We start from the raw sequence: 18,318 nt of genomic DNA on the forward strand, positions 1-18,318 counted from the left end.
GGAGGAGCTTTTTATAGAGATAGGGAAGACAGAAAGGGAAAATTTGGATGGAGATCACAGATTTGGGTTTGATATGTTCAATTTTAAGTACGTGTGGAACATGCAGGTGAAGGTCTCTGGAGGCATTTGGAGCATCCAGGTCTGGAGCCCGGGGTAGGATTGAGTTGGGAATACATTCAGGAGTGGTAGTTGAAGCTGTGAGTAAGGCTGCCCTGGATAGTGGAAAGCATTAGAGAAGAGGCAAGTCGTTGACAGGCCCTAGCTAACAGTAAGGAGGGCCAGGAGAGATGTCAGAGAAAGCAAAATCTGAGGACAGTCATTTTTCCTTGCAAGTGACTCATTGAAATGTTTGTCTCATCTTCCCCTCTGGATTATAAGCTCTTTAGTGACAGGGACCATGTAAACTTTAATAGGCCCCTCAAACAAGAGTACATTGCTTCACAGTGTGTGAATAATTAGTGAATTCCTGTCAGGATTCTGCTTTGCAGAAAACGCCAATGTGATCAAAGCTACCAGCAAGATGTTTCCCCAAAACTCATCTATAATTTCCCAGTGGACAGTGTGGCAGGTTAAAAATAAGTGAATAAATAAAGGGGATCATGTGTAATCCACTGATATCCATGCTAATCACATTAATCAGAGTGAATTAATTATACCTGAAAACAGATGCAAAGTTAAATTCCTTAGAAAATCAATTCAGTAAACTCATATTGGAATGCACAGTCAACAACCCCCCATGTTTAGAAACTATCAGCATGATTTGTGGCAACTTCTGATTTACTAAAGAAACTGCTTAAAACATTTTTAAAGGCAATTACAATTACTGTCTGGCATTTGATGGAAAGAAACCTCTTCAGCATTGTCCCTCGTGTGTCAACTGTCACAATTTTCTAAAAATTTTGAGGCAAAAAATAGGCAGGCTCTACTATTTGCTAGCCTCGATTAGGGTTAATTCAATGTGTGTCTGCAAATAATAGTGTTTAATGTAATCTCTCTAATTACAGATAAAATGCATTTTCAGTCATGCTCATCACTGACAGTATTTTGGGATAAGTTAAACTGACAGCTGCTTTCTAAAGGAAAGGAAAAAACAAACCTTCCTTGGGGTTGTGCTGATTTTCACTGTCTTTCTCTACCTTTTTATTTTCTTTTTTTTTTTTTTTGCATTAAAATTCAGAAAAATATGAACCTCAATACTTTGGCTTCAGATACATACCAACTTTGGAAATCATGACATAGTCTATCTCTTGGGAATTTGATATGTCTTCTATCTCCCACCCCCATAAATGAATATCTAACTCGAATTAACTCAACCAGCATTTTTGAAGGGTTTCAAGGAACCAGGCATTGTGCTAGGCACTAAAGAGATCAAGAAGGAATGATTCTACCAAAGCTGCCCTCTACAATTGGCCTCATGAACCAAGTCGAGCTTCCTACTATACGAGACATGACAGTCACAGTGCCACTATACTCACATCTCTTTCAGACTGAAATGATTCAAGTTACAATATTTTCGTAAGGATCAGTGCATGTTCTCCCTCAACCACAGCTCATCTGGCCAGAGATAACTAAGGGCACCGAATGCACAGATTGTTCAAGGACCTAATTTGGCCTGGCATGGAAAGTTCAGCTTAGACCTATTAAATTTTCTCTCTCAGGAATAGGAATTGGAAAATACTGAGTAACGTGGTTAGTGGTGAAAGTGAAATTAGAAGGTGATAAGAGAGAAACCACAAGACAGAATTTCCACCATGAGGGGGCAGGCTGCATCCGGTGTATGAGGTTATGAAGAAGCAGAAACACAGGACCTAGTTCAAAGTTGAATGAATCGAGGAATTAATAAATGAACAAATAATTGGTTTTTTTTTGGTAGCCTCAACACATGACTGATTCACACCAACTCACCATCCTTAATACTCCTGACACATTTTAAAACCTATGCTGCAGATGGGCTATATTTCCTGCATCTTATGTGCCTTAGCTGGGATATAGTTCAGCTTTGAGTAATGGAAAAACTCAAACTAACAGTGGTTTAAATGAGGAGTTTATTTCTTTCTCATGAAAAGTTTAATGTAAGCAATCCAGGACTGACAGGGTAGCTCATCTCCACAAAACTCTCAGAGACCTGGATTCCTTCCAACCTATTTTTCTACGATCTCTAGGTGGTACTCTTACCTCCAACTTATTTTTCTACGATCCCTAGGTGGTACTCTTACCTCCATAGTCTAAGGTAGGGTTCATGTTCCAGATTGAAGATGGGAAGAGGGATGGACAAGAAGAGGTGAATGAGACCAACTATTGCTGAAGATAGGTTTCTAGAACCTGAGAAAGTCTAATGCATGATTTGGGGGTGGAAATTAAGGAAAAAATCCAGAAATAGGGATGACACCAGGAAAAGGTACAGCAAGATAGCTCACTGACAGAGCTAAGCAAACAAGTGGCACACTAAACCCAGGACTAATGTAAATATTGAAAGAATTTGAAGATACCTTGAGGAGGTCTTTGGACCTTCCCTAGTGGTGGAATAGGAAGTTCAGAAAAGTACCTTCTAGACCCTACAGAGCAGAGGCCACAGCTAACACGGGTTACAATATAAATCAAACATATTCTAAGACCAGTTTTATATACAGGCCACCCTAAAATATCACCTATCATGGTACTACTCTTGATCCTTCTCCAAGTTAAAATTTCCACTCATAGAGACACTTTCTGGTATCAGACAATAATAATGCTATCTCTAGAAGGCTGCTTTCAGATGCCATCTGGAAGGAGAGAGTGGCCTGTAGGACATAGTACCAAGATGACACTCACTTACATCCGATTGGCCAGAACAGTCTGCCAAGACTGCCCCTAGCTGCATGGAAGTCTGAAAAACATGTTTATCCTAAGTGGCTAGGTACCTAGCTAAATATTCTTTTTCTGTATAAAAAGGCTTGGCAGCTTCTTATAAAGTTAAAGCCACCCAGCAATTCCACTCCTATGAATTTACTCTGGAGAAATAAAACATGTTTGTACAAAGACCTGTAGGTGTCTCAGTTTTGCAAGATGCAGAGTTGTGAAGATTGGTTAAACAGCATGAATGTATTTGACATCACTGGACTGTACATTTAAGAATGGATAGGCTGGCCCTGGCTGGTTGGCTCAGCGGTAGAGCATCGGCCTGGCGTGCAGAAGTCCTGGGTTCGATTCCCGGCCAGGGCACACAGGAGAAACACCCATCTGCTTCTCTACCCCTCCCCCTCTCCTTCCTCTTTGTCTCTCTCTTCCCCTCCCGCAGCCAAGGCTTTATTGGAGCAAAGATGGCGCGGGCGCTGGGGATGGCTCCATGGCCTCTGCCTCAGGCGCTAGAATGGCTCTGATTGCGGCAGAGGAACCCCCGGATGGACAGAGCATCGCCCCTGGTGGGCATGCCGGGTGGATCCCAGTCAGGCACAGGCGGGAGTCTGTCTGACTGCCTCCCGGTTTCCAGCTTCAGAAAAATACAAAAAAAAAGAAAAAAGAAAAAGAAAAAAAGGATAAGATTGGAAGTGTTATGTGTATTTTACCACAAATACTTTTTCAAGTCAATAGTTATCTTCTTGTATCAACTCCAGGCAAGTACCCCTTATTTTGACCTGAACTTCCTGCCTTCCTAGTCATTCAAAGCAGACTTTTGCTCTTACTGTTCCCTGAGAAGGAACTTAACCCTACTTTCTTCCCCCCTCCTTTTTTTTTGCTAATCCCTATATTTAAATTCATATGTAAGATGATGCTTCATTACCTCTCATTTTTTTTCTCACTAATCATATTTTACTGCTGAGGAAGTGAAGGCACTGCTGAGAAGCAGGAAGAAGGGTGTGACTTTTAAACCACACATGGCACTTAGATGTCACAGAAAATACTTTACACATAAACTGATGAAGTAAATCATGAGCTTCACATTTCTGTTTTTGAATGATCAACACACAAAAAAATGTGTTTGCAGTAACTCAGTATATGATGTTTGCAGTAGAGTTTGCTTTGCCCACAGAGAAGGGCGTCGAGCAGTGTTGTAGTAATAGCTTCCGCCAAAAGGCAGACTACTGATCAATCTTTGAGGATTATAACCTTGATTCTTGTAAATTCTGGCTCACAAACAATTGATATCCCATTGTCTTGATATAGAAATAAATCCTCATAGCCCTAAAGGATACACTTAGGCAACAAATTGTTAGCTCCATTTAAGTTATATACAGTTGAGAGAAAAACGGTTTCATCCACTGTGTGTTTGTCATCTCCTCAAAGCACCTAACAGTGCTTTGCCTGCAGGAAGCAGTCAATAAATGGTTATTGAATTCAGAATGTCCTTCTTCCCAATCAGCGAGGTTTTAATATATTTCCAATTGGAATGCCTATTAATTTTTCAGCATTAGTAAGCCTTTTAAAAAATCCATTTGGGGATGTATTTAAGAGTCCACAGCAAATACTATTCTATAAATGATTTAAGAAAATACTGTTAAGTGAAGCATGGTTATTCAACACACCAGTAGCCATGGATAAAATGTAATTTAATTTAATCATTTAAATTTACATTGTTAATATACAAGAGCATTTCTTTCAAACCACAGGTTAACACATACTAAAGAGCAATGCTGTTTGAGGAGCAGAGAAACTCGAGATAACTCTGCTGTTTGAAATAAAAGCAAGGCACTCTCCATTAACAGCTGGTGGGTTCCTGATTTCCGCCCACAGAAGGCATGTTCACACTGAGAGAGCTCTCCCGCAAGGGAAGAATCACCTGCTTTAATTCTTGCTTTCCTCTTCTGAGCTAGTTGCGTCATCCACTCTGTATAAACTTGTGTGTCAACATTAAGACAAAAAAAAATTGATAGATGATTTGGGAGGCTCTCATAGTCATAAAACAACTATGGAAGACAGAAGAACGCTGGCTGTAATCTTTATTTTCAGCACTAGTGTCTGGACCTATGACTAAAAACCTTCCTCATTCCTTCCAACCAATTGATATGATTAAAAAAGACTTTTCCTTAAATCTGATAGGTGTAAAAATAAAAAGTAACAGCACTTCTCTGGGGCTCTGCTTTGTTGTTGTTGTATTTTTTTCTTTTTCAGACATGACAAAAAACAAGGACTGGCTTTCCAATACTAATGATGCACGCAAGGGTTATGTATGCACAGTACTTCTAATTTATTCAAATTCAACTTGAATTTGGTCTGAAGCTACATTATATGAAGTGTTAGCTTTCCTTATATTTAGTAATGTTGATTATGTTTGCATATAAGCTGAAAAAAATTAATGCAAAAGTACTACTTAACTCGTGGCTATTGTCAGGTAAAATGTTAAGTATTACTGGTTATTTTAAAAAGCTTGTTTTCCTATAGATGTAGTAAGTTGAGTTAAAAGATTATAGAAAGGAGAATTAGGTCCTAGTCTTGATTCTGGTACTAGCTGTTTGACCTTGGGTAACTCTTTACCCTTTGGTAGGCCCTGGTTTTCTCCTCTATGAATTTCCAGGGGGTGGACTAGTTGACAAGGCCCATACCAAGTCTAACATTTCAAGATGCTAACACTGCAGGTCCTATCATCTTGATATAAAAATAATAATCTTTCATAAAAGCTCACACAAACATATGATCAAATATCAGAATGACTCTTGGAAAAAAAACATATGGTTTGCTATCTGGGTTACTCTTTGCAGCAGTCAGGCAATTCATTTGGCATTTGTTTGATTGTATAATTTAATGACAATATAAACAGCATAGTTTTGTTATTTTTCCTTTAAAAAGACTAAAGCAAAAATGATTTAAAGCTAACAAAAACTACTGTGACATCAGTTTGACATTCAAAGTTTGTTTCTTAGCAAAATGGCCAAAGATATTTTGACTTAATACAGACTATATAATATAAAGACTTTTAGACCTAAAAATCTTTAAACATTATTTGAATTTAGCAAAACGTAAGCAAAATTTTAATATCAAAGTGCTAAACAGTACTGCCTTAAAAGTCACTGCAAATGAACCATAAAATAACCACATGGGAAGTAACATTTATTGTACAAATGGTTAATAAAAAGACACGTTATAAATATATATGTAACCTGCTATATTTATATATATTTGCTTATTTTATTTCTAATTGGCGTATCCAAGTCATGTGAACACCCCATTTAAGTACTCTGTAACTCAGCTTCCAGGAGCTGGTGGTCTTGCAATAAATACAGGCAAAGCTATTACAATATAACGTGCATACAAATGTTTATACAAATAAGGACACTATGCAACAAATTATCTCATAGTAATATGGCATTAACAGTATAAACATACAAAAGGGATACAACACGGAATGTTGAAATGCAGCCCACTAATCATTTCTAGTACTCACATTCATACTATTTTTTAAAAAATAAGACTTGCTTGCTCTCCAAAATTGTCTTTTTAACTGGTAACAAAAATTAAATTATGTATTAAAAAAACCTTATTACCCCTGGTGTTTACCCTGTATGATCCAGTTCCTGTTAATTTGCACATTCTTATCTAGGGATCAAACACTTGAGACACACTGAACGCATCTGGGCTTCTGAATAAATGTGTCAGTCAGTTGCTGTAACTGAAGGAGGTTTAGAGAACTCTGGATGGGTTGATGGAACACAACCAAAACAGTTGCGTGCAATCTGTCTTCGAATCTGAGCCCCCTTCAGGACAGCTGGACAGTCAGGGCAGCTGGATCCACTAAGAACGGCCTGATCTTGGACGGCCCATACCTCAGAAGGGTTCTTAAAAGGCCAGTGGACAAAGCCTCTGCTAGGACCGTAGCATTTGTCATCTGCTAAGTTGACTGCCTCCCTTTTTATTTCTTTATAAAATAAAGGAGAGTTAATAAACAAGACTTATAAGACAGCACTTTAAAAATTGCACTTGTATATGGAAGCGAACAGCCATTATCATTTTGCTATGTCTGACTTATAGGTTATCCTCCATCGTTCACCATTTGTTAAAATAAAGGAAGGAAGAAATTAAGACGAGGGAATTTCTGCCTTGTTTGCACCACATACATACCCTTGATACAGGAAGTATATTCTAAAGCGATCATCTCAAGACAGGTCCTACCCTGGAGAACAACCCTTGGCTGTTCTTGTTTTTAAATACAAAGCAACTATAATTGTATTCCCAAGAAACAGTTTTAAAAGTTATATTATCCTTTTTTTTTCCTGCTGGGATAGCATTGTCCAAAAGTGCTTTGTTAACAATTTCCTAGAAAACCCTCATGAACTATAACCCTTCCCACCCCAACCCCAAAGCCTAAATATAAAACACAACCCCAACACAATACTCTGCAAGTTTTCTGGCTTTAGGTTGTAAGGAAAAATGCCAGAAAAAAAAAAGTCTTTCTTTTTGTCAGGAGCTGCTTTTTCTCTTAAGGAAGGACCGGAATGGAAGGTGTCCAGACCCACGTCCCTCTGCTGCTTAGCAAGCAGGTGCTAGCAGATGAGGTGGCTCCCTGCTCAGGCTGCTCCTACTCAGAAAGGCAGGGTGTCCAGGAAGAGCTTGTCAATGACGGAAGGTGGAGACACCAAGTCTTCCAGCTTCAGGTAGAAGATGCGCTGGAGGCCCAGGGTGCAGATCTTCCGCAGTTCTACCAGGGCACCCAGGACCTTGGGCTCGGTGGGCTCCAAAGCCTGTCCCTTACTCTGGTGGTCTTTTAAACTGCTTGTGATCTTGTTGCATAGCTCCTCCACTCTCTTTGGTTCTTTTAACCCATGTCGTTCTGCAGAGGCACAGAAAAGGGCAAGTTTAGGAGGCAGTTACATCTTATAGAACTTTGAATCCCGATTCGAGTCCTGTGTCCCATTCTGCCCGCTGAGATGGGATTTTACAATCAAAGTGGCCTCCCCTCCTAGAGGTAGTTCATGCCTTTGGTATCCAACAGCACCCGGGTGTGAATCCCAGTCTGTCTCTTACTCTGTGCCTTCGAGTAAGTCCCTTAACTTCTCAGCCTTGGTTTCCTTCTAAAATGAAGATAATAACATACCCTATTTAGGGTTTGTGGGGAGACCAACTTAGGTGAATAATGGAGATGAAACACACAGTTTCCTGCCCGTAGCCACAATGAATGAATGACCAGATGGTTATTATTCGGCACACTTTATCCTACTGAGGAGGTCACACAAAAGCCCTGTGAGGAGGCAACTCATGTTCAGAGTGGCATGGAGTCACCTCCAGGCAAACGAATGCATGTTCCCATCTTGACAGACTCCCTTGGTGAGGGAGGCTGGAAGTTCTATCAGCTAACACAAGGGCTGCTTGCTCCGCAAGACCCAAAACAACGTGCACTCTTGTGTTTTCATACTAACCAGCCTTGAAAAACAAAGCCCACTTTTCCTTTTCCTTGTCCCCTCCACCCCCAAAACAGCTAGGGCCCCATACCTGGCAGTCTGTACAAAGTACACATGCCTCCTGCTGTGGAGATGGCAAAGTCAAAGACAAGGGGGGCAGCCCGGAAGGAGGCAGGGCAGGCATTTTAGACACGAACACCAGTATCTTTTTGTTTTATAAAATGTAGAATGATTGTTGTGTTACATATTATGATCTGTTATTTTATGTCTAAGGTTAAGTGATCTTCCTGAAGTCACACAGCTGCCAAAAGCTGGGCTTTGAACCCAGTCGTCTGAGGCAGATTCTGTCCCCTTGCTCAGAGCAGTGTCACGTCCCCCTGTAATGAGAAAGGAGCAAAGGCACCAGGCGCTTTGCTCCCCGGCAAGTAGGTATCAGAGCCTCTTTCCTGAGTGAAGACCTTGGCCCCAGTTATCGCCCTCTAAGTTTTTACCTCTCAGTACAGTTACGTGTAAAATAGTAACTCGTGAGAGATGAGAGACATCCATCCAATGGGAAGTTGCACTTTAGTCTCTTATTTTCCCCATATTAATTTTTTTAGTTGGGAATGTTTTTGTTAGAAAAACTACTGCCCTAAAGCAAAAGTCATCAGAAAGAAAAACAAAGCAACTATCCAGACATTTTTTCTTCCTCTTTTGCCCTAAAAGGTGGTCTGAGGACCAGGAGATCTGCATTCTTCCTTAGCTTGGCCAGTTGTGTCTGACTTGGGTGAGTTCCCCTCTCTAGGAGCCATCTGAATAGGAGGAGGTTGGATTTAATAGCCTCCAAGGTCCCTTCCAGTTTTGAGGTGTTATAATTATATCCCAGTCCAACCATGAAAACTGCCAACAGCATCTCAATGGATTGTAATGCACAGACGTTGCATCTCAATGCAACATAACACAGAGAAAAGGGCGCTGGACTTGGAGTTGGACCCGCGTTCTAGTTTTGGTTCTGTCCCTTCCTAGTGGTGTGACCTAATCTCTCTATGGCTCAATGTCCTCCTAGGAAAAATGGGGAAATGGGGATTACAGGGTGGCAGATACATAAATCTTGGCTGTATTCTTCTTCCCTTTCTTCGCATCTTAAATATTACACAATAAGTCAAAAGAAAAAGTGGGATTGTAATAAAGCCCACTCCCAGTAGGTTACTGTGAGGCTCAATTAAGATGATGCTACGTGAGTATGTCCTGATAACTGAAGAGTGTTACAATGTGCTACAGTCAGCACCTATGTGCCTGACATGTGGCAAATGGTTGGCAACTGCAGGGTCAAAAAAAAAAAAAAAGGCAATAAAGTCCCCTAGTTCCCAACTTGGCAATGTATAATTTTGCTTTCCCCAGGAAACTATTAGCTAATCAGTCCAGATGCAAATCTGTCCTCTATGGTTTACCTTTGCTCAATACACGCACTCAAGGGTAATCCAGCCTGCTATGGTGTTCTGCTTAAAGCTTTATTTTCCCCCCAAAGGAAAAAAAAAGGCAGGCTGAAAATTTGGCAGTATATTTCAAGAGCTATAAAACGTTCAGAGCCTCTGACCAAGTAATCCCACTCATGGGAGTTTATCTGAAGTAAAAATTCAACAGAAGAATAAAACTGTAAGCATGAAGACATTTTGGAGCGTGTTATCTTTTAAAAACTGGGAAAAGATAATGGGTGAAAGAAAAGAGGAATGGTTAAGTGCAAAATATAGATGTCCACGTGATGGAAGATTCTGTATACATCGGAAAGGACAAATACTAAGGCTATGAAGCAACACAGAAAATGTATATAACATCATGGTAAATAGAGCATAGAACATAAGTGGTATCTAAACTGTGATTGCAGCTACGTAGAAATTATTTCTGCATATAGAGAAGGATGAAAGAAAACAGAAAAGTGAAAATACTTATGAGATTGTCAGATAACTCTTTTCTTTCTTTTAAAATTTCCCAGCTAATGCTATTTCTTAAAAATAGAACAGATGAAGATTTGGTCCTTTGTGGAGCCCTCTAGTAGCTATAAAATGATCACACAATCATCTTGCTGATAGTACGTTCCATTAATACTGAGATATATCAAATTAGATTCATAACCCAGGGAGCCATGCTTCTCCCAGAATAAAATACTAACCCATTGATTTAAACTTTCCCTTCCTTTCAGTGCCTCATGTCTTGAATTTTATTAAAGATCTCATATTCATTAACAGAATAAAGAACTGAGCAATGTTGTTGGCTGCACTTTGGGAGGGGGTTGATTATGAAGCCTTGTAACCAGACTTTCTCATGGCCAAACTCACAAAAGATGCCTCAGAGTTTTCCCTGCTCTCCAACCAGTTGTGACTGCTCAATAACTATGGCAACCATTATTTATTCAGTGAATTCAAGTGGAGATCGATACCTCCTGCCAGCTGGATCAACCCTAGGCCTGGAATTCCTTGAGGAATTCAGAGACACTCCTGTTAGAAGCCAAAGGCACCTTCTTTGTTGTTTTGAACAGCTATGGATTTGTGGCTTCTTTACTTTTTCAAAAAGGCTGAGATAAAATTCAGTCTCCATGCAAACTACTGCCAGCAGCCAGCTAGGTTTTCAAATCACTAGGGAGTCACTAAGTGTCTAGGAGCTTCCTAGTAATTTGAAATTCCTCAAAACCCCAATCAGTGACATTTTAGTTTAAGGAACCCCCTTTCTTCTTGCAGCTTGGTAAACATGGCTGCAGAGCTGACACTCAGCCACAGATGCTGGAGAGAAGCAGATGTTTGAATCCTCCCCCTTCCTAGAGAATTATACACAGATTTTCTTTTAAGATCTTTGTCCACCATTAAACAAAACAAGCCCCTTGTTATTTCTTGCATTTTGATCTACATCATTTTTATTCATTACTTCAGTATTTTAACTCAGCTTTATGTATTCAAAACTTTAAAATACAACTTATTAGAAATGGTTAAGTAATGAATGTATGTGTCAAAACCATAGTATATATAGATTGGAAAGAATTTGTGTCATTTAGTTCAAATTCTCACCTAAGATAAGACTCTTCATTACAAGATTCTACAGAGAATGCCTGGCACCAGCTAGACCAGGAGTTCACTATTTCACTTGATATTAGAAATACATATATTTCAAAGTACTTTATATTACATTTTTACCTATCTTATTTTATCACGTCCTCACAATAACCCTTTGAATTAGACAAGACAAAGATGAATTAAGTGACTTGCCCATGGTCAAAATTAACAACTGGTTAATTTCTCTCATCTCAAATCCAGAAATATTTCCATTATGCCAGCCAGACTGCCTTCAACATTATGTTAGAATGTCCCTCCTCATTCTAGATGATCTCAGCCTCCCTATACTTCCCTCCTACATTGTGTGTACCTAATTAACTAATTGATTAATTACTTCTTTCAACAAATATTTATTAAGTACCTTATTCTGCACCAAGCAGTGTTATAGCTACTAGGGTTAGAACAGCAAACAAAACAGATCACACTCCTGTGTGGTGTTAATATCTAAAGACACTGTTGGATTCCTGTGCATTTTAGCTATCTGTGCCACAGATATCTCCACTGAAAGAGGAAGGGAGGCTATTGAGATTACATTTGTGTTTAACAAATGTTTAATGTAATTCCATTGTACTTGCCTCTCCCTAAAATGTGCTGGTGTTCCACTGCCATGACTTTGCTATGCTGTTGCCTTGATTTGCAACGTCCTTCCTCTGTATCTTGCCCTATCTATATAACACCTCCTTGGGAAGCCATTCACGACCAGCACCTCCACCTTTCTACACCCTGCAAAAGTTAGCAGTCCTCTGGACTTCCCTGGCACAGAATCTGTCCTTTTAAGGATCTGAGTAGTAACCACCATACATCAAGTTCATTGCATCATAATCAGGCACGGCCAACATAAGGCCCGCGGGCCACATACGGCCTGCGTAATGAGTTTATGTGGCCCGCGATTAAATTTATAATATTCTCCGCTACTTTAAAATCTCAGCTACTCAGAAGCGGAAGCATCTTTGACTATTGGAAATCGAGATATTTAAGATAGATACACGGAAAAGAATTCTGCGTGTGACTATTTCCAATAATTGGTCGAATGGATTTGCGATACTTCTTTATTTTTTAAAATAATTCCATTATAAAGATTTACAACTTTTGTACTCGTCTGTACTTGTTAAGAACTGTTTGACATTTAGCGGTGATATGAAATCCACATTCTTTTAGGCGGAGATTGCCAGTGCGCACCCAAGGTCAAACAATTCGTTATTTTTGTGGTCAAGTGTGCTGAATCAAGTGGCACTGTAGCATAGACAATAGCTGCAGTTGATAACTGAAAACATGTCCAGGCTGTTTGTAAAACGAAATAATTGTTTTATTTGCAATATAACCCTTCAAGCTCATTCTATTCATTAAATATTGTTTCGATTGATTACGATACAGTTTGTATATTTATACAGTATGTGACTATATTTTTATTAAAATAATATTGTATATTAAAATTTTTTTCACTCACATTTATTCATAACAAATTACATAATAAAATTTTGTTTACTTAAACAAATCATTTTTGTATTTAATATTTTTTAATTTTAATATTTCATCCAGCCCGTGAAAAAAGTTTTCTTTCTAATCTGGCCCAGGAGCAAAAACTGTTGGCCACACCTGGGGTAACCTATATACTTTCTGACAGCAGAATTCATGCATGGCTCATCTCTGCATTCCCTAGAGACTGACACTGTGCCTGACATACAGATGGCCCTCGACGTCATTTAATGAATGGATACTTATAAAATGGTAATTCCACATAAAATTTCTATTCGGGGGGGTATTATTTATTAACCATAATTAACTGGAACTAGACATCACCTTATTGGTACCCACATCAGAAGCAAAGTGCTGTCATTACTCTCATGTCAGGGATGTGGCACTGGCACAAAGGAATCAGTAGGGTAGATGAACTGGGGACAGAAAAACATTTAGCAACCGCAACTGTGGGGAACTCCCTTTTACTGTAGGGAAGGAGAGTGATCTGAAAGAAGCCATTTCCTGCCCCACCTCACCACCCAGTTTTTCACATAGCAGTAGAGGAAGACAAAGAAAAAAAAAAGCATTAGAAAAAAAAAGCCATGTTTGTGCAATCTACCAATACCGTCCAGATGATTCTTAATTTTCCTGGAAGCAAAACTGGTGAGACTTCTAAGACCCTGTTTCCTTTCCCTTGGTTCTCTGTGGTTCAGCAACAGACAATTTGGGGTTGCCTCTTCTCTGATGCCAACAGCCCAACTGATATTCCACAATCTCCCTTTATGATCAGTGGAGCTTTATTCAGAAATTAAGATTTCAAGGGAGCCCATATTCAAATGAAAATTAATATCCACAACAATGCTCATGGCTGTTTCCCAGGCATTGCTTTCTCTGCCACTTCCTGATGCTTTCACACATTTCAAACCCCCTCCCAATCAGCAAATCAAAGAAAGAGTACTGTAGGGTCTAGAAATGAGAGTGAAGGGGCCTGTGTCTGTTATAACCACAGCATCTGACACAACCTGCTGTGCACATGCTGGCAGACTGGGGCAGCAACTGGACTCGGCCCATACAAGATTCGGCCCATTCGGGTTTTTTTTAGAGAGAGAGGAAGGGAGAGAGAGAGAGAGAAAGAAAGAGAGAGAGAGAGAGAGATTTATACATTTATTAGTTGATTCTTATATGTGCCTTGACCAGGGATTGAACCCACAACATTGATGTATCATGACAATGGCTTTGCACTTCTAACTGCAGCTTAATTCCTTTAATATCATTATCTTTCTCTGAGCCCCTCTCAAACATCCAAGGAGAAATTCACCAAATGTACTGCCTTCTAAAGCCACCACCTATTTCCTCATGTCACTGAGACTGATTTTGGACAACCTGGGGTTCCCAATGGGAAGAGGCAGGCCTGTACCTAATTTGAAGGCGTCCTTGTCACCATCCCTCCAGAGTGGAACCCAGGAGGATCAAGTGCCTGTTATGAATTCAGTTTGGCTGCATCACAAGCCTAATTTTCTGTAATCCTTACTGCCGCCCCGCGGAATAAATGTCATCCCCACTTTACAGCTGGGGAAACTGAAGCTCAGAGAAACAGAACAGCATCTATTTATATATTAAATATGCGACCCCAGATTAAAACCTGGGGGAGGTGCTAGGTTCCAAAATGCATGCTCTTCCTGCCATGCCAAATGGCCTCCTCCCTGAGCAAGTCTCTACATAACGGGCAGTGGGCTGAGCAGCCATAACCACAGGACACATCGCAGACCGCAGGCGGAGGTAGGACTGGCACCCCCTTCTCCTAACTCCTCCTCTGTATTATCAGCACGAACATCCTATCTCTCCGGGTTGGGACTGCGTGGCCTCATAGTTGTCTATGAATATTTACTTAAAGAGTAATACAAAGAAAGACATAGACCTTGGGCCTTCCTTTTCAACTACAGCTCTCACCCTTGGACTGACCTATTTTCTCTTAGCCTCTTTTTGTACAATTGAACAGAAATACGATCTCTACTGTGTACAATTGAGCACAAATTGTAGCTCTGTCAGGGTAGCTCTTTCTAAAATGCAAGCTTCGCCACTATGCTCCTCTGGTCACAACTTTCTGTAGATCCCCATTGCTTCCAGGATAAGTGCCAACCTTCTTACCTAGGTAGGAAAGGTTCTTCACGTCCTACCCCTCCCTCACCTCTCTTAGCAGTTTAATTTCCCACCACTGTACTCTGTTTAGACACTTCCCTCCTGAAACTTATGACAGCTCTATTTTCAGTGGCTTTTTATTATTATTGTTAATGCCTAGAAATCTCACTGTTTTAGCTTGGTGACATCACATCCTTTCATCAAGGACCAGCTCACGTTACCTCTCTGGAGAAGACCACCCTCACCTTTGGTCTCTCTGCACTTTGTACCCTCTCCCACCTCCCCACCGTGGCTCTCAACATTCGTATCACTGTATCCTCCAGGGATGTATGTTATCCCCTCTGAAAACCTACCGACATGCCAGTGTGCCTAGATCAGTGAACACCTGTTGATCAACGATAGAGATTTGTTGATTTCCATAGAGATGTGGCGATGCTGGGTTTCTTTCCAGAAAGACAAGCCTGGCTCTAGATTTTGTTTCTGCTTTTTAAAATTAAACTGCCACCTATTTTTGAATGTTTAACTGTCCTCGGAAGAGCTGAATGGTTTTGAAGTTGAGTTGAAGAGCTTTAGTGGCAACCCATTTCATTACAGTCCTGCTGGAGTACTATGCTTGTGTCTTAAATGTGCTTATTTTCTTCGGGTGCTGACTGAAAGTCCTTTAAATCGAATCCCTACCCTTAGAGACTGCCTTTATTTTTTGTTTTATTAATGACTCCCTTGGAAGTCTTTGGCAGCTCCCATCAAAAGAAGGGAGTTTCTCAGCCAGGACCAAAGACCCGGAGGAGGCGAGGTTTCACTTGGAATACTGAGGAAACAAGCTAGCCCCTGATTCCTACTGTAGCACATGCCATTTAATTTTCTTTGCCTCCACGTACATCATTAAATGATGAACCAGCCTAGCCTCTTACAGTACTCAGACATACCTCACGTTAACTAATAGGAAAGGCCCCAAGAAGGTGCATGGAAACAATGCACATCTCTGATGATCAGAAAGAAAGGTCCGTCTGCCAAAGGATGCATTTGGTCTTCTGTGAAACACATCACCTGCCGCAAAATCGTGTTTTCTACAGTTAAGAGTATATCAAATCTGAACCTCCATTCTTAGTCCAACAACCTAGGCTGTGCTGAAACCAGTCTGATAAAAAGAATGGGTGGTAAACCCTAGGCCTGGCTAGCCTCTTCTGGAGCCCAGACCTGCTGTCACTGCCTCACCAGGCCCCAGTCTGGGAAATCTGAAGGTCTCACAGCACAAAGGGAGCTGGGGGTCCTTGGGCATTGGGAGCAGCCTCAGGGAGACAGCATCTCCTCTTTTACCCGATATGCCTTTCTGGTTCTCTCTCTTCTCATTCTCGGTCTCTTGTTCTCTCTCTCTCTCTCTCTCACTCCATCTTTGGACCTTTTATCTCTCCAAAGACAGACATGAAGAGACATATAGGGAGAGAAAGGTGTGATGTAGAAATTGAGTGTTTTATGCTTCCGTTATTTAACTTTAAAAAATTGTTGAGTTGAACCATTTTTGCTGTTTACGAATATTGATTTTCCTTAGTCCTCTGCCAATCAAAGTTGTTAAATAAAGTTGTAAATAAATAATTAAAGGTGGGTTTTATGTGTGTGCGGTTCTTCAGTTTTACTTTGTTTTGGGTCAGCAGCCAAGGACCAGGGAGAGAGGAAGACTTGCCCTGCACCCCAGGAACAGGCTGGTTAAGGTGACCTTCTTTCGAAACCCCATGAAACAATAACGCTGAAAGCAGCTAAACTGTCAACAGAGCGCCTGTGGAAATTCAGATTTTCATATAATAGGCTTGTTGACAACGATAACTCAATAGGAATCCTCTTTCCTGGAGGTTCATGGTAATAAGTTGCAGATCTACGTCTCTTGTTTCAACGAGGTTAAACATAGCAGATTTCAGAAAAGTGGCGGTCATTTTTCTAATTTTCTAGTGTGTAATAGCCAAAGGCAGAATCCATCTTAACACAGGAAAGGAGAGAAAGGGGGCGTGGTCACTCCGGTGACAGCAGGGTGGCGCTTACCTGTGATCATGCTCAGTGCTGACAGGCATGCTAAGGCTTGGATATCAAGGTTCAGGCTCTGCAAACTTAAGGAAAAGTCTTTAATGGAGTCGAGCCACTCCCCAAATCCACGAAGGCACTGAAGTCGGTGCAGGACAAGTCCATTACAGAACACAAACTTATCTTCAGCAGTGTTTGACCTACAAGAGAAAATCATGGGGGTGGGGGATAGAGACATATTAAAGTCTCAGTGTGTCCAATGGGAGAACATCATAACACACAGGCACCCACAGAGCCAAGGGAAGAGTGTTCGGAACCCAGCGTGGTGCTGTCAAACCTGCCCCAACACCCTCCATGATTAACTGTGCTCCTGGGATTAACACCCACCACTTCTTTATGCTCACTTGCTTGGTGAGCCCCAGCCCCGGGGAGGCTGCTAGACTGTGTTGGGGGCTCACCCTGGGACATGGCATGAAGGAACAGGCACTCATGAATTATGGAAGTGAAGCTCAGTGCACCGCCCCTCTCTGCAGTGAACCGAGACTGTGCCCTCGTTTTCTTAAGTGTCAAAAACTGATCAGGCCTGAGGCGAGACACTGCACTTCCACTATGCAGACTCCAAAAACACCAAGTCCCTGCAAGTGCCAGACGTCAATCATAAACTAAAAAGTGGCCGGAAATAAAAAAGAGTACTTATTTTCTATTTGTTCTCTGCTTTTAACAGTGAGGCTGCAGAGGGCTATTCCTAAATCTGTCCTGATAGTGTATATTACGTCCACAAACACTCCATGCTTCTCATGAAAGGTGCCCTGGGACTTCTAGCTGGACACCACCGTGCAGCAGTGGGACCTTGGGCGCTCCTTGACTCTCTCTGGGTCTCCTTCTCCTTATGTATAAGACAGGAGTTCTAATCGCTATCTGCTAAGATTGATGTAGTCATTAAATATAGGATTTGAAAGCCCATGCATAGTGCCTGGTACACAAGAGGAGTATTAGGTGTAATTAATTGTGAATTCTGTGTGGTCCTAGCTTGAACCTTAGCCTTCCTTTAATTTTCAAATCCTTTTCCACATATTTCTGTCTTTCGGCCTACTGCACTGACACGTTAATATCTCTCTAACTGTGCCTCTCAGATGAACAGCTTCATTCATTCATTCATTCATTCACTCACTCGGTATTTCATGAGCACCACATATGTGCCATTCCCAGAGCCAGGCACTGGGGAAAGTTGGTGAACAGAGCATATACAGTGCCGGCCCACATGCGGCTAATCACTTCCCGAATTCTTTGCTGCCCACTTCACAGATGGCAGTCAT

General features: G+C 40.9%; 1 protein-coding gene and 1 long non-coding RNA gene across 5 annotated transcripts in view; one reads left to right on the forward strand and one right to left on the reverse strand.

Annotated features, from left to right (window-relative positions):
* LOC136324169 (uncharacterized) overlaps positions 1–18,318 on the forward strand; it is a 168,755-nt gene that overhangs the window by 37,961 nt on the left and 112,476 nt on the right. The gene's annotated exons all lie outside the window — the stretch shown is intronic.
* The window catches only part of NR4A3 (nuclear receptor subfamily 4 group A member 3), a 34,592-nt gene continuing 22,894 nt past the window's right edge, over positions 6,621–18,318 (reverse strand). For both annotated transcript variants that reach the window (XM_066256649.1, XM_066256650.1), the window contains 2 exons: positions 17,024–17,202; positions 6,621–7,741 (listed from right to left, as the gene is read on the reverse strand). In XM_066256649.1, the coding sequence (XP_066112746.1) occupies positions 7,494–7,741; positions 17,024–17,202 (427 nt within the window). In that variant the 3' untranslated portion in view covers positions 6,621–7,493. The remainder of the gene's footprint in view (positions 7,742–17,023; positions 17,203–18,318) is intronic.

The sequence above is a fragment of the Saccopteryx bilineata genome, chromosome 2, assembly GCF_036850765.1.
Source record: "Saccopteryx bilineata isolate mSacBil1 chromosome 2, mSacBil1_pri_phased_curated, whole genome shotgun sequence".
NCBI classification, from domain to species: Eukaryota; Metazoa; Chordata; class Mammalia; order Chiroptera; family Emballonuridae; genus Saccopteryx; species Saccopteryx bilineata.